Here is a 17,201-nt window from a genome sequence, read left to right on the forward strand (position 1 = left end):
CACACATAAGCCGTTGTGAGTTCAACTTGATTCCTAAATTGAAGAACGAACTTCATGAAATTCGCTTCAGAACTGTTTCAGAGATTCGTCAGGCAACATACCGCTCCATTCGAGCATCAACATAGCTGGCGCTGCTAAGGGTCTCCTACGACTCCCACATCGCTGGCAATGGGGTATACCCAGTGCTGGTGACTATGGTGAAAGACAGTAAGACCTTGAAACACGTACACATTTTGTGTAAGCTGTAAATAAATACTTGCCGCTATTAATGTTCCAACACACGCACTTGCTCTGAAGACTTCTGTGAAGTGAATGGCACAGGGTATTTGCCATAGTATCAGTTATTGGGGCTTCTTTTCTTTCCATTGAGGTATGGAGCGCGGGAAGAATGGGCGCTCGGACGCCTCGGAGCTACAGTTAGTCCCATCTTGTCCTCGCGGTCACCACGCCAGCTATGCGTTGGGCGTTGTAGTACATGTGTAGCTTCATCACTTAAAGCTGGCTCTTGAAACTTTGCGAGTAGGCTCCCATGGGACAGTTCGCGCCCATCTTCAGGTGTCCGCCAGTTCAGTTACTTCAGCACCTCTGTGTCGATCTCTCACGAGTAAAGCAAACCTCTGGCCATTCATGCTACACTACTAGGCATTAAAATTTCTACACCACGAAGATGACGTGCTACAGACGCGAAATTTAACCGACAGGAAGAAGATGCTTTGATATGCAAATGATTGGTTTTTTAGAGCATTCACACAAAGTTGGCGCCGGTGGCGACACCTACAACGTGCTGACATGAGGAAAGTTTCCAACAATTTCTCATACACAAACAGCAGGTGACCGGCGTTGCCTGGTGAAACGTTGTTTTGATGCCTCCTGTAAGGAGAAGAAATGTGTACCGTTTCAGACTTTGATAAAGGTCGGATTGTAGCCTATCGCGATTGCGATTTATCGTTTCGCGACATTGCTGCTCGCGTTGATCGAGATCCAATGACTGTTAGCAGAATATGGAATCGGTTGGTTCAGGAGGTTAATACGGAACGCCGTGCTGGATCCCAACGGCCTCGTATCACTAGCAGTCGAGATGACAGGCATCTTATCCGCATGGCTGTAACGTATCGTGCAGCCACTCTCGATCCCTGAGCCAACAGATGGGGACGTTTGCAAGACAACAACAATCTGCACGAACAGTTCGACGACGTTTGCAGCAGCATCGACCAACGCGAGCAGCAATGTCGCGATACGATAAACCGCAATCGCGATAGGCTACAATCCGACCTTTATCAAATTCGGAAACTTGATGTTACGCATTTCTCCTCCTTACACGAGGCATCACAACAACGTTTCACCAGGCAACGCAGGTCAACTGTTGTTTGTGTATGAGAAATCGGTTGGAAACTTTCCTCATGTGAGCACGTTGTAGGTGTCGCCACCGGCGCCAACCTTGTGTGAATGCTCTGAAAAGGTAATCGTTTGCATATCACAGCATTTTCTTTCTGTCGTTAAATTTTGCGTCTGTAGCACGTCATCTTGGTGCTGTAGCAATTTTAATGGCCAGTAGTGTACATTCAGTCATCCATTCTATAACTATGTTGCTGTGCTGACATAAGCTATCACTAGCACACCAGGCGCAAAGAAGTTGCGAGAAGATTAACAGAAGGTGCAAGGAACATGTCTGTCAGGAGAGAGGCCAAGGACAGACTCGCAAGAAACAAGCCGCCAACGCCCTCTCACCTGCCAACATTTAGATCACTGGACAGCCCAGTTAGTCATCCAGTGAGTCACCAAGTCAAGTCACCAGGAGTTCAGTCGCAGACAGTCAATCAGAGTCCCGACACAAAAGTTCCCAACCGACAAGTGCTACATTCACTTCTCTTCCTTTGCTGGATTTACATAAAACGTCTTTTATATGCTTTTCATGTGGGAGGGGAGACTGACAGAAATATAGTCACGTCCGTACCCGGTCTTGTGAAGCAGAAAAATTACAGCATTGTTCTAATTTTGAGGAATTGTCTTTCTCTGGATATATTTCTACATCTGTGCTCTGCAAAATACTGAAGAGCATGACAGAGGGCACTTAGCATGGTACTACTGAACCAGGTAGAGGAGTGGTTAGCACACTGGATTCGCATTCGGGAGGACGACGGTTTAGACCTCCGTCCGTACATCCAGATTTACGCTGTCCGCGATACCCCTACATTATTTGAGACAAATGACGAGATGATTCCCTCGATAGGGCACGGCAAATTTCCTTTCCCATCCTTCCCTAATCCGCGCTCATGCTCTGTCCGTAACGACCACGATATCGACGGGACGTTAAACACTAAGTTCCTTCTCCTCCTCTTCCTTAGCAAGGTATTTCATGTTAAAGTTTCTTCTCGTTCCCTTTACGATATGGATCATGGGAAGAATCGTTGCTTAGATACCTCTGTCCTCGCGATCAAGATACGTACAGGACTGATAATATACCTAGACTCTTCACTTAATACTGTGTATTGAAAGCTGCAGGTAGGCTTTTACGGCATCTGTTCCACTCGCGGATCGCGCGAGGGAAAAACGAATGCCTGAACGTCTCAGTACGAGCTCTAATTTGCCTTATCTTTTTACAGCACAACAAAAGGAAAGAAATCCAGAAACTGTTAATTTTGTAAATATGTGACACACAAAAAAGTCATTTTTTTATCTAACTGTCTGTCCGTCTGTTAAGAACCTTCTTCTCAGGAACGGACTGACGTATGAAGTTGAAATTTATGTGGCATACTAAGGTCTGTGTCCCTTGAGAGTATAATAAATGTAAGCTTCTAACTCAACGCAATCAAAAGATACTGTTACTTCCATACTCGAGAAATTATTCACCAAAATCTGTAGGGTTCTTCCCGTTGGCCTTGAGTCATGCTATTTGTGCTATTTAGGAAAAAGACAAGTCTCGCAGTACAAGCAGAAGAGTAAAATCCGAAAATTATTGATTTATAATTATATCATACGAAGGAAAGATTTTTTTTTTACATTTGTTATCTGACTGACTGTCTCTCTCAATCTGTTAAGACCCCTTTTCCTCAGCAATGGTAGACGTATATTTCGTCTTTGCCGATACCGATAAAAGGCAGGAATCGTCGACATTGTCGATTCCTGGGATGGATGAACTGTCTGTACACATAATTATGTTTGAACGAAACCCTTGGTGTGCGCGTCCTTCTCGGACTTCCCTTATTTTTTTTTCTTTATGAGCGTGGTTATTTTATTTGACAAGATTAACCGCTCCAAGCTCTCTCTTACTTCTAAGCAAGCATTCTGACAGATTTTCTTTGCCCCTGGAAAAATTAGAGACAAAGAAGAGATCTAAAAGGACAATGACGTAGAGCAGGATCGTACGACAAGGCAGTGGTGTTAGACGCCATATGTTGTAAGTAGGCTGTTTATGTTTTCTCTATGTAAGTAGGCTGTTTATGTTTTCTCTATGTAAGTAGGCTGTTTATGTTTTCTCTATGTAAGTAGGCTGTTTATGTTTTCTTATTGGCAACGTTACGTAGCGCTCAATATGAAAATCACTGGCTGTGCTGTGTGCAGTCTGTGGCTAGTTTGCATTGTTGTCTGCCATTGTAGTGTTGGGAAGCGGCAGCTGGCTGTGAACAGCGCGTAGCGTTGCGCAGTTGGAGGTGAGCCGCCAGCAGTGGTGGATGTGGGGAGAGAGATGGCGGAGATTTGTAATTTGTCATGAACTGATATATATATATTATGGCTTGTGATGATATTAAGGTAAATACATTGTTTGTTCTCTATTAATATCTTTCATTTGCTAACTATCCCTATCAGTAGTTAGTGCCTTCAGTAGTTTGAATCTTTTATTTAGCTGGCAGTAGTGGCGCTCGCTGTATTGCAGTAGCTTGAGCAGCGAAGATTTTTGTGAGGTAAGTGATTTGTGAAAGGTATAGTTTAATGTTAGTCAGGGCCATTCTTTTGTAGAGATTTTTGAAAGTCAGATTGCGTTGCGCTAACAAAATATTGTGTGTCAGGTTAAGCACAGTCATGTAAAATTGTTGAAAGGGGACGTTTCATATGTCGACCCTTAGCCTAGGATACCTCACTGGAATCTTCTGATTTTTTCTTGTAGTTTGTGTAATTAGTGTAGCTTTTGTTTATTGCTAGCGCGTAATTGTAGAGAGAATCTCCTTTGTAGTTGCAGCCTTTCATTGTTGTATAGTAAAACAGTTGTGGCATGCATGTAGATTTGCACCAAGTATTTCGCAGCTGCGCTTGCAAGTAACTAGATATTATTTTCAGTGCTATGTTAATGTGTTCTCTTATTTTTGATCTTCAAATTGTGTTTTTCTGTGTTGTCGTGTGAAATATTGTGACAATAATGGCGTGTGAAAAACGTAATACTAGGCTCCAAAGTAAACTGAGAAATGACAGTGAAGACGAAAGCAGTGTGTTAGCGCCACCGAGTAGTGAATTAACTGATGTTCAAAGTAGTAATTTGGTAATTGTGAATAGGGAAATGGAGCGGGCGGCAAACAATGGCATGGACAGTGAAACAATTAGCGAAGAGGGAAGCATTATCGATCGATCGGTCGGCAACAGCTCGCCTCAGGAATCCGAAATGACAGGACACAATTTCGCAAATACTGTAGATTCAGGTTTTGGGTCATCACCGTTTTCTCAAATAAGTCAAGACACATTTTCTGCTTGTCAAAATGTGAATGTTGCCGGTGCAAATGCACTGCCGAAAAGCGTAGAGAAACAGATTCCAGACACTAATACATTATTATTGCAATTAATGCAACAAATGGAACAAAATCAGAGACAAACACAGCAAAAGCTTGAAAAGTTAGACACAATGGAACAAAATCAGAGACAAACACAGCAAAAGCTTGAAAAGTTAGACACAATGGAACAAAATCAGAGACAAACACAGCAACAGCTTCAAAAGTTAGACTCATTGGAACAAACTCTTGAACAAACGCGTGAAGATTTAACTACTGAGTTACATCACATTGAATCGAAATGTCAAAAAGTCTGTAATGACGTAAAAACACAAATTTGTGAGCATTTCCAACCTATTTTTTCGCGTCATGAAAATGTATTACAGAAGCACGAAGCAGCCATAAAAGAACTGCAAACTATTGTTCATGAAAATCATGAGACCTTGCAAGCTAAATTTGACTCAGTTGCATCTACCAATTCGGTTACGCAACTTGCAAAAACTCAGGAAAACTTAAAGGACACAGTAGATACTCTGAAACTTGGTTCAGAAAAACACACTGAGGAAATAAGTACACTATCGGATAAAGTAGCCGAACTTTCAGATCAGTTCACTAATTTATCTACAAAGGTAGATGATGATCTGAATGACACAACACCTGTAGCCTTCACTGACACAGAAGTGTATGAACAAATCAAGAAATTCAAACAAAATCAGAATCAAATTAATACGCAACACCAAAGAGAAATCCGGGAAGTACAAGATCAGCTGACACAGGTAATACAAGAATTACGTATTTCAGAGGACACTCGCGCCCCAACACGGGAAGAGGGACTTAGAAATACGGAAAAGACGCAAAATAATAACACAGGGCATTTCGGAAGTTATGAAAGAAACTGGCAATGTGCACCGAATTTCGAGATGGAACCGCCGAAACGAAGTAACAATGACCGACATGCGACTTGCCGACATGATGATTTTGACTATAAGCTGTTCATTACTACACGTAAATTCAAAACGTTTAAGAATTCTGCCAACGACATTCATCCACAAGCGTGGCTCCATCAATTCTCTCATTGTTTCCCTCCCAACTGGTCATTGGAGCACAGGTTAGAATTTATGTGTGGCTACTTAGAGAATGAACCAGGTGTAAGAATGCGATCGGTCATTCACGATTGTCACAGTGAAGGAGATTTTTATCATGCCTTCCTCTCAGCGTATTGGTCTCAAGCTACACAAGACCGTGTAAAACATAACATCATAATGATGAAACACTTCGAACAATCTGAATTTTCCAGTCTTATGAAATATTTTGAAGACATGTTGCATAAGAATCAGTATCTTTCAAACCCATACAGCCCCTCAGAACTCATCCGCATTTGCTTAATCAAACTGCCTGAACACTTACGGCATATTATTTTGGCAGGACGTTGCAAAGATGACATTGAAGCTTTTCAGGGACTGTTACAAGAACTGGAAATTGACACTGACAACCGCGGAACGCGAAAACAGGAGCAAAACAATCACTACAGGGCACATCCGTCACAATTCCGTGACGACAGAAACAATAACTGGACACGACAATTCTATTCTTACAACGTAAATCGTGACCAAAATAGACACCACCCGTATGACAACCGCTGGCAGAGTAGTAATAAGTACAGGGAAAGATCACCTCGCCGCAGTAATGACTATCACAGAGACAATCAGAGAAACAGACAATATGGGAACCAAAATAATTATTATCAAGGGAGACAGAATAACTTCAGACGCAACGGTCCACCACGCAATTACGATTCCGGGAGAAATTCTCCACCACATGACCGACAAACAAGAAACTATGTCAACTACCGACATAACGACAGACCTGAATTCCATCAGAACTGGCGAGCTTTAAACAGAGCTGGGCCCTCTGGGCAAGGCGAATTTGTGGAAGTTAGGCCTCCTAATCCCAGTAACGGCGCGCGCCAACAAAGAAACAGACAATGACTCACACCGCAGGCAGCCGCGTGCGCCCGCTGGCTCAGGGAAAAATAACATTGACGCTAACCTTGAGCAAAATTCCAGTATTCTTTACCGACGTATACCACATGATAATTGCGTTAAAGTTGAAACTCTGCGTGCTAGGAAGAGTAAAGGGCTACACCACATTTCACATGTAAAACCATTTATTGGGAGATAATCTGCTTTTTAACTTTGTCTTTGCCATAAAACGTTTCGCTTCACATTTCTAGTATGCTTTGTCAGACTTAAGAAACTGTTACCATGCAACAATGTTTGAAGTTAAATATCCAGTCAAGAACCAAGAGAACTTATTCAAACAGAAATTGCGAATGCATTGTTATTGCGAACAGACGACACAGTGTTGTTATTTATACATTCCTCCTTGTTAGTTGCACGATTACGTAACGAATATTAGGCTTACATACTTAGAACATATACCAGCACTGCTAATGAAATTTTCATGCAACATTTTGGTTTGCTTGAGAGTGGATTCGGGATTTGAGGTGCTTTCTGTGAAATGCCAGATGACACAGTGGTTAGTTTATGTGACAGCTACACGATTTTATCACAACGCTGCTAATGCATGACAATTTACAATGTTGCTTTTGCGGTGTATCTGTCTTATATCTGCACAGTTTTTTCTGAATTCTTCTATAAAGTGAGACATGTTTTAGTGGTGACTTTTGTGCTATTGCTACAAGGAGACAGCCTTTTCCGTAGGACAACAATACGTTACAGCACAGTAATTTCTTCATCACAACAATAAGCGTAATAACTAAGTTATCTATACGCAAAGCATTTCACTTTTGTGTATCATGAGGTAAGTACATTGACTTCTGCAGAACTTAGCTTTCGGAGGACAATAACTACGACACTTCCCAGAGATTATCTTACAGCAAGACGCATATTTAGCGCTACAGGACACGCATTTCAGTGATTAATTTTGTACTTAAAACATTTATTTTTAAAGATTTTTGAATTACAAAGAAAGTTTTCAGTGATACATTTCATTTCATTGCTGTAATCTGTAACACCTGAGGGTATAATTACATTAATCCTCAGGGGGGTACATGCTTACTTTGTGTACCATGTGTGTGGAAACCACAAGGAACCCTAGCTAATATGGTATTTGCTTATACAACTTTACACATCGGTACCATATTTCTCTAACACACAAATTACACAGCTATCTGATCATTTAACTGAGAGATAAACATTTTTTTACTACGTCAGTGACAGATGTTTACGTAATTACACAGCTGGATAACTTCACACTTATGAAACTGTATTTTGTCTGTGCATTGTAAACTGTTCATATTTTTTCGGAACCATTGTGATACTATGAGAGCTTTGAATGATGTATTTGGTAAAGGGATTATGATTTTTAAAGTACGTTTGAGGCAGATGACACTTTTGACATGAGCAGAGAATTTTTTTAATTATTGGAGGAAGCTACGACGATTTTGAGATTTGACTGAGGTGTTATGATGTTATTTTTACGACGACGATGTGTATCATGCTGCTGAGGTATGTTTATGATTAATAGGCTGAGGCTACATGAGTTATTTGATTATGCTTCATATTTATAATGACGAAATATTGACGAGTGTCGATGGATACGTATATGTGTAATAAGGTAAGGAGTAATGAATAGTGGGTAGGGACTCTTGACTTGTGAAACAGGATGTTGGAAACCAAGAATCGTACTTTAAGAGTTATGACATGTGTGAATCATGTGTGAATGTATCACAATGCCACTGAACATTTTTTGGACACTGTTATATTCATAGGATTTTGTTTCTACAGATTTGCAACGCTAATTCTTGACCTGCGAAGTATTTTTATGTGAGACTGTCACTTTAGCGAAAATTGCTGTCGTAAATATTTCCGTACGAAAGTTAGGTGACCACCTGCACGTAATGCGTCGCGGGCACCCAGCTGTGTCAGACGCCTGGAGAAAAAGTCATTAGCGCGTGCCTTTCAGAGCACAGGAAGATAGAACAAAAAAAAAAGGGGAGGCCATTATCCTTGGAAATATTTTTACATCTGCACACCTGATTATGACAAGCGTCTTTCTACGAGAGTTGAGAGAATTTCTACTAACTTATGAAATGTCACATGACTATTGAATGATATTTTTATGCTTTGGTTTGCGTAATTGCTTATTTCATTTGATACCTGTTTTTCAGCTGTGTTGCAGCATTGCTTTTATAAAATAAAATGCATTTGCTAACGTGAACACTTTCTGTCAACAGATCTATTAAATAATTATTTTATGATCCACATTCTTTAAAAAAGGAGCACTTGGACAGGAAGGAACAATAAGAAGGAACTAGTAACTGCATTCATAATTTTCTTTTCAAGTAATTGGTAACTTTTTGGTAGAATAACTTCTTGTGGTGCACCACTTTAATTACATAGACATTAAGATGTGAATATACATTTCCCTTATCTGCATTGTTGTTTAGTGTAATATTTTTTCTGCTTGCGCTATGTCATGTTTAGGTATAAGTTGCTGCTGTTTGCCAGGCATAGTGTTATTGAATTTGACTTTTGCTCATTTATGCTGCTAGCTTTGCCAATTTGCATTTTTTGCATTGCTGTTTGTGTTGATTTGTTATGTGATGCTGCATTGCCTCGTCCCTTAGTTTAGCATCTGAGCTCAGTAGATTTAAGTTAGCTTAAGAGGGGGTAGCCTCTAAGAGAATGAGTTGCGATGAATTGGAAGAAATGCATTGAGAAAACAGGTTTAGGTAGGATTTTCTTGGAAATAAATGTTGAGGTAAGAAATGTGTGAACATATAAATACAGAAAGCATGCTTAGATAGAATTTTTTTTGGTGGAAACAAAGGATGAAATAAGAGGAAAGATATATGAAGTTTTGGGTTGGACTGCAGTACCAAATGTTACACTGAAAACGAACCCTGTCCTTTCCTATTGGGGTTATCCCACTATGTGTTTGTGTACCCTTGAGTATTTGTTTTCTTCCTGTCTCTGTGTACTGTTTCATAGAATTTTTTTCTCTTCTAATACTAAGCTATATTCACTATGAGGAGGAATACTGTTATCCTCAAATATAAGTTGTATTAATAATATGTTATTTTCTTTGTAAAGTTGTTTACAATTCTGTTCTGTTTCAATGTTCATGTGTGAAATTAATGTTTCGAAAACTATTCTCATTATATTATGTATGTACTTATGTCACTATTTTTGTAACACTGATGTATATGTTTATTTCTATTCTTTTGTAAAGCCTGTACTACAAATGTTATCTGTATTATTATGTTTTTAATGATGTATTTTGTACCTTTGTAATTGTATTCTTATGTTATAAAATTGTAATTGTCACCAGTTCATGACATTATTAACTTGTTAGTTACATTTCACTGCACACGTTTCTGTTGGTCATAGTATGTGGACAATATGTGAGAAGTAGGGACTGTTAGTGTTTGCACGTGTGTTAATAACTCAGCAAGGGACTGGATAACAGCATTGCTGGTTCTAAGGACAATTTCAAAAACTTTGTGAGTGCACAAGTGGTGGTTTATGGACTTGCTATATTATCCGCAAGACTCTTCAATGGTGATTGTGCACCTGCACAGTCACAACAGATGGCTGCTGGCCATCTCTTCAAGGACTACAGTGGGTCTACATCTTTGATGATCCATCAATACCATTATTTCTACAAGGACTGCAGTGGGTCTGCACCTCTGGTGGCCCACCAATACCGTAATCTCTACCAGGACTACAGTGGGTCTGCTCTGTGATGACCTACCTACCAATACTCTTCAAAATTTCGACTGACTCTGCTGTGGGTTTGCTCTGTTGTGGCCCATTACCTGTATGCATATCAAGAGTCAGCACTGTCTTTCCATTGGAAGGACAACACTACTTCTTCAAGACTGCATGGAAATCCACTACTTCCGTGTGCATTTTCTTTTACTGCTCAGACTTTGAGAAAAAACACTGCTATTCTACTCTTATGTACGATTAGGACTGTCTTTATGGACTGTGAGAAAATTTTAGCTTTTGACCAACATTGTATCAATAAGTGTGTGCATTTGACATGTTTGTTATTGTAATTATGAAAAATTTTATCAAATCATTATTGGCCACTGCCCAAAAAAATATTTTGTAAAATTTTTGTGGGGAGCGTGGGGGCTATGTAAGTAGGCTGTTTATGTTTTCTCTATGTAAGTAGGCTGTTTATGTTTTCTCTATGTAAGTAGGCTGTTTATGTTTTCTCTATGTAAGTAGGCTGTTTATGTTTTCTCTATGTAAGTAGGCTGTTTATGTTTTCTTATTGGCAACGTTACGTAGCGCTCAATATGAAAATCACTGGCTGTGCTGTGTGCAGTCTGTGGCTAGTTTGCATTGTTGTCTGCCATTGTAGTGTTGGGCAGCGGCAGCTGGCTGTGAACAGCGCGTAGCGTTGCGCAGTTGGAGGTGAGCCGCCAGCAGTGGTGGATGTGGGGAGAGAGATGGCGGAGATTTGTAATTTGTCATGAACTGATATATATATATTATGGCTTGTGATGATATTAAGGTAAATACATTGTTTGTTCTCTATTAATATCTTTCATTTGCTAACTATCCCTATCAGTAGTTAGTGCCTTCAGTAGTTTGAATCTTTTATTTAGCTGGCAGTAGTGGCGCTCGCTGTATTGCAGTAGCTTGAGCAGCGAAGATTTTTGTGAGGTAAGTGATTTGTGAAAGGTATAGTTTAATGTTAGTCAGGGCCATTCTTTTTTAGAGATTTTTGAAAGTCATATTGCGTTGCGCTAACAAAATATTGTGTGTCAGGTTAAGCACAGTCATATATAAATTGTTCAAAGGGGATGTTTCAATGTGCCGAGGCTGTAAGTGAGGTATGAGGAGAAGCAGCGACTCACCTTGGCTCCTGCAGTCAGCAGCGCCCTGCTGAAGGCTCTGCCCAGACCGCCGGCAGCTCCCGTGATCAGCGCCACCTTGCCAGAGGGGTCCATCCTGCAACACAGGACACCGTCTCAGCAGCACAAGTCGTATGTGTGGACTAAACACGCTACACCATTTGAATTGCTAAGCGTTCTCAGTTTGTCTTCTTTGTGATGCGAGTGCAAAAGTACTTTAGGTTATGAAGACCACACTCAGAAGCTCTACAGCAACGGCACACTCCAGTTGCCTGCTTTCTATCTCGTTTATTGGGATTTTCCGTTCGATATGAATGGAAGTAAAGTGAATCGCAACACAGTTGTAATTGGTTATATCTTTATTGCCACAACTGGTTTCCCTGCATTAAAACAGCACCCTCAGGTGAACTGCATAAGAAAGAAAAGATCCCATGAAATACATATGGCCGGCCGCGGTGGCCGAACGGTTTTAGACGCTTCAGCCTGAGGTTCGAATCCTGCCTCGGGCATGGATATGTTTGATGCCCTTTGGTTGGGTCGGTTTAAGTAGTTCTAAGTTCTAGGGGGCTGATGACCTCAGATGTTAAGTCCCATAGTGCTCAGTGCCATTTGAAATACGTATGATCGAAATGCTACAAGAATCTTTTACAAAATCTCTAAAAATATTTAAAATCATATTTGAAATGTACTTACAACAGTGACATATTTGCGCACCAAGACGCTCCCAACGTTCGTAATTAAAAATCGAACCACTGAAGAGGAGAAGTCGTCAAAATAAATAAAGCGCGACATCGTCTGAATAATGTGATGGCACTCTAGGAGAAAAAACTATTTATAAATACAATGAGTGAAACCGAATGACATAAATAAGGAAACATCAAAATTGGGGCCCTACACCGAGTTAAATGACTAACCCCGCCCCTCCACCTACGCTTTCTGACACCCTCTCCCCTTCACTCAACCGAACACCATTATTAAAAAAAGTCAAGACCGTAGGGCTGATTGAGCAACAAGTCGATCATCGTACCATACGGAATCGATGAAATGAAGGAAACACAAATTAAAACCGCAACATATTGACATAGTTTTTGACATGTTAAAATTTATTAAAAAGATTATCATAGTATTTTGACCATATGTATTAAATGGGATTTTTCCCTTCCTATGTAATTCAACTGACGATGTTGTTTTAATTCAGGGAAACCGGTTGTGACAATAAAAAGAAAAGAACGTCGGCTCTATCCCCCTCTCTCTCTCACTCATACACACACACACACACACACACACACACACACACACACACACACACACACGGTATGAACATCATAAATAGAAGTTAGTATCGAACATACACTTCGTTAGGTTGGCAACAAATAGGTAAACATACCAAAGAAGATGAAACACGTAATGGAGTCGCAAATAGTTGTATCGAGTGACAAAAGAACAATAGCCCACCACAAAAAAGAGTAAGAAACATGGTGAACAGTGTGTAGAAGGCGAGAACACGTGATTATATGGCAGTGATAAAAGTGGTAGTGCGACCTCCAGACCAGACGTGAGGAAACGCAGATCAGCAAATTGTAAGTAATTACTTTTTTTTTACAAAAAATCGCGAAGTGAACTATTTGATAATCTATAACTAGAAAAACTGTATCGTTATAGATCCCACTGAAGATGCCTTAGAACAGGAGAAGGCGAAACGCGTATGGGATAAATAAAGTAACTAGCAGCAGGAAAGACAGTTTTATTTACAAAACAAGTATTTATATGCTTGTTGCGGAGGATGGTCACATAATGAAACTTTTTAAAGTATTCGCTAGTTGCAGTTGTCTTGCGGTTCATTTTACTTCCATTCATTAAGCAATTTAACGGTTGTGGTTGCCCGCATTATGAAGTTCTAAGGAACTATGTCATGGCTTCACGATGTATGTAAAATGAGTTGCAGAAAGCTGGTTCAAATGGCTCTAAGCAGTATGGGACTTAACATCTGAGGTCATCAGTCCCCTAGAACTTAGAACTGCCTAAACCTAAGTAACCTAAGGACATCACACACATCCATGCTCGAGGCACGATTCGAACCTGCGACCGTAGCAGCATCGCGGTTTCGGACTGAAGCGTCTAGAATCGCTCATCCACAGCGGCCGGCGCAGAAAGCTGGGCAACTTTATGACTGAATTGTTACTTTGAGACAATAGCACACTTTGCTTTTTATTCTGTAAGTAGGCTGTTTAGGTTTTTATCTTGGTAACGAAACGTAGCGCTCTGTACTAAAATCACTGACTGTGCTGTGTGCAGTCTGTGGCTGGTTGGACTCATTGGTGGAATATTCACTAATGTAGTGTTGGGCAGTTGGATGTGAACAGCGCGTAGCGTTGCGCAGTTGGAGGTCAGCGGTCAGCAGTGGTGGATGTGGGGAGAGAGATGGCAGAATTTTAAGAGTGGATGACCTGGACGTGTGTCCGTCAGAAAACGAAATTTGTAAGACTTGATGTCATGAACTGATATATATATGATGACTTTTGAACACTATTAAGGTAAATACATTGTTTGTTCTCTATCAAAATCTTTCATTTGCTAACTATGGCTATCAGTAGTTAGTGACTTCAGTAGTTAGATCTTTTATTTAGCTGGCAGTATTGGAGCTCGCTGTATTGCAGTAGTTCGAGTAACGAAGATTTTTGTGAGGTAAGTGATTCATGAAAGGTATAGGTTATTGTTAGTCAGGGCCATTCTTTTGTGGGGATTATTGAAAGTCAGATTGCGTTGCGCTAAAAATATTGAGTGTCAGTTTAGTGATGATCAGAATAAGTAAAGAGAGAAGTGTCTGAGTACGTTCAGTGTAACTCAGCTGTCTTTGTATCAAATAACCTAAGAGGTTTACCAGCACAATAATGCACAGTTTTCCAAAGGGGAAGTTTCAATTGTTAAACTATAGTAGCTGACATTCCCGGCATTCGTCGTGTATTTCTATTAGAGGCGAAAACAAAAAAGTGAACTGTGTTTGTAGTGTTCTATCGCACAAAATTCATTTCCATCTGTTCGTGAAACCACCTTTTAAATTATGAAATACTTTCTGTACGATGGGCGCAGCTGCTTCGCGTGTCAGTAACGTCTCTGTAACGTCTCTACGGCTACACTTCTTCGTAGCTCCATAGACGTCCATTTTCGTCGTCTACAGACTGTTGCGCTTCGCAGTTGGAAACTGTCAAAAGAGCTGCCAGGTGTCTGGGATTTCCTTAAGCTGATTCATTTGTAGGAGACTCTTAGTAGTACTGAATAAACGTATTTCAACTTCACGCGTCACGCAGTTTATTTTCGCGCATCTGGCTGCTTATGATCTCATACCTGCTAAACTCACATAATCAGGTTGTTCCTACCCCACAGCGGTTGTTGACTTATGCGTACCAGGCTTGGCTGAAATCGGTCCAGTGGTTTAGGAGGAGATATTAAACGTACACAAGTACATACGAGGTGTGGCTAGAAAAAAACCGGACTAGTACTGGTGAAACAATAAAACGAATGCAATAAGGCTGAAAGTCGCGTGGCCTGTCACGTGACTCTCGCTCCGCCCTCTGCTCGAGTTTCATCTGCCTCCTGCACTCAGTCTGCCCGTGGCGTCTGTTTTAAGTAGTTGACGTTTTGTCTGTGCGTCGGAAAATGTTGAGTGTACAGAAAGAACAGCGTGTTAACATCAAATTTGGTTTCAAACTAGGAAAATCTGCAAGTGAAACGTTTGTAATGTTACAACAAGTGTACGGCGATGATTGTTTATCGCGAACACAAGTGTTTGAGTGGTTTAAACGATTTAAAGATGGCCGCGAAGACACCAGTGATGACACTCGCACTGGCAGACCATTGTCAGCAAAAACTGATGCAAACATTGAAAAAATCGGTAAACTTGTTCGACAAGATGGCCGTTTAACAATCAGAGCAGTGTCTGAGTTAACAGGGGTTGACAAGGAAAGTGTTAGGCAGATTCTTCATGAAAGTTTCAACATGAACAAAGTGTGTTCAAAAATGGTTCCAAAGTGTCTCACAATTGAACAGAAGTAACGCCGAAGAATGATTTGTTCTGACATCCTGGAAAACATTGAAAGTGATCCCACCTTCTTACAAAATGTTATTACTTGCGATGAATCGTGGTTTTTTACTTACGATCCCGAAACTAAACGCCAATCGATGCATTGGAAAACTCCTGGTTCTCCACGACAAAAAAAAGCACGAATGTCAAAATCTAAATTCAAGGCAATGATGATTGTTTTTTTTGACATCAAAGGGATTGTGCACATTGATTGGGTACCAGAGGGACAAACAGTGAATCGGCATTACTACATTAGCGTCCTGGCTACCCTACGTGAGCGAGTACGGAGAAAACGGAACGATTTGTGGAGAAAAAAGTCATGGATCCTTCACCAAGACAATGCCCCAGCTCACAGTGCGTTGTCAGTGAAGACGTTTTTGGCAAAACACAACATTCCCATCTTAGATCATCCACCCTACTCACCTGATTTGGCCCCCTGTGACTTTTTTTCTTTTTCCTAAAGTCAAGTCAGCTTTGAAAGGAACTAGATTTGAGACTGTTGAAGCAGTAAAAGAAAAAGCGACGGAAGTAATGTATGGACTTACCGAAAATGATCTGCAGCATTGCTATGAACAGTGGAAAATTCGTATGGAGCGGTGTAGAGACCGAGGAGGAGAGTACATTGAAGGAGATAACATGAAATTGTAAATAATTGTAAATAAATGTTTTTTCCAGCGTTAGTCCGGTTTTTTTCTAGCCGCACCTCGTACATACATTTTTATAGCTTGGGTGGACACTCTGGTCAACATGCAACATATTGGTCAGCTGCAGTGTGTTCTCACAGAGTGTTGCCATTAGTGCCATGGAAGCTAAAAGCACGTTCATTGCACCTGAGCTGGCCACAAAGTCATTTTGTTTGCGGGTGGGAAAACGTGTTTGTAGATTTCTTGGAAATTTTTTGGTTCGGTCGATAAATTTGATGACATGATTAACTCGGATAGGGTGATACAAGTGAGTTAACCTTGCAGGCCTTCTGTATGACAGTTAAATTTTACACACATTATCTTCACCCACCGGAAAGCGAAAGCAGCTATTTCCGTAGATTACAGGGCTAACTTTGTGAAAGCAAGCAGCAGAAACAAGTGTGACAGTTGAAATTGTAGAAAACCAGTCTGATTAATAAAATTAGCGATATTTGTGAATGGTTCAGCAAAAAAGACAACGTTTTGTTACGCATTATAAATTCGTTTCTAAATACAATAAACAAATGCTCAGAGTGTTCTACTGAATGTGTTACGCTTTTTCTCAAATACCGCTCAATGTGTAACAGTCTGAACTGCACTGAGGCAATAAACTTGGTACAGCGATAAGCACATACATAAAGGGCAGTACTATCGGGTAAACAAGTCCTAAAAGGGTACTGCACTAGCGGAGTCGTCATTTGTACTCAACTGATTCGTGTGAAAGGGTTGCCGACGTGATTATGCACTTACTCAGCACGGATTCAGAAAATACCGTTCTTGCGAAACTCAACTAGCTCTTTATACTCATGAAGTAATGAGTGCTAACGACAGGGGAGGTCAAATTAATT

General features: G+C 40.5%; 1 protein-coding gene across 1 annotated transcript in view; it reads right to left on the bottom strand.

Moving 5' to 3' along the window:
• LOC124788309 (15-hydroxyprostaglandin dehydrogenase [NAD(+)]-like) overlaps positions 1-17,201 on the bottom strand; it is a 91,422-nt gene that overhangs the window by 44,845 nt on the left and 29,376 nt on the right. The window contains exon 2 of the mRNA XM_047255544.1: positions 11,593-11,686. Within this exon, the coding sequence (XP_047111500.1) occupies positions 11,593-11,685 (93 nt within the window). The 5' untranslated portion in view covers position 11,686. The remainder of the gene's footprint in view (positions 1-11,592; positions 11,687-17,201) is intronic.

This window comes from Schistocerca piceifrons, chromosome 3 (genome assembly GCF_021461385.2).
Source record: "Schistocerca piceifrons isolate TAMUIC-IGC-003096 chromosome 3, iqSchPice1.1, whole genome shotgun sequence".
Taxonomy (NCBI): domain Eukaryota; kingdom Metazoa; phylum Arthropoda; class Insecta; order Orthoptera; family Acrididae; genus Schistocerca; species Schistocerca piceifrons.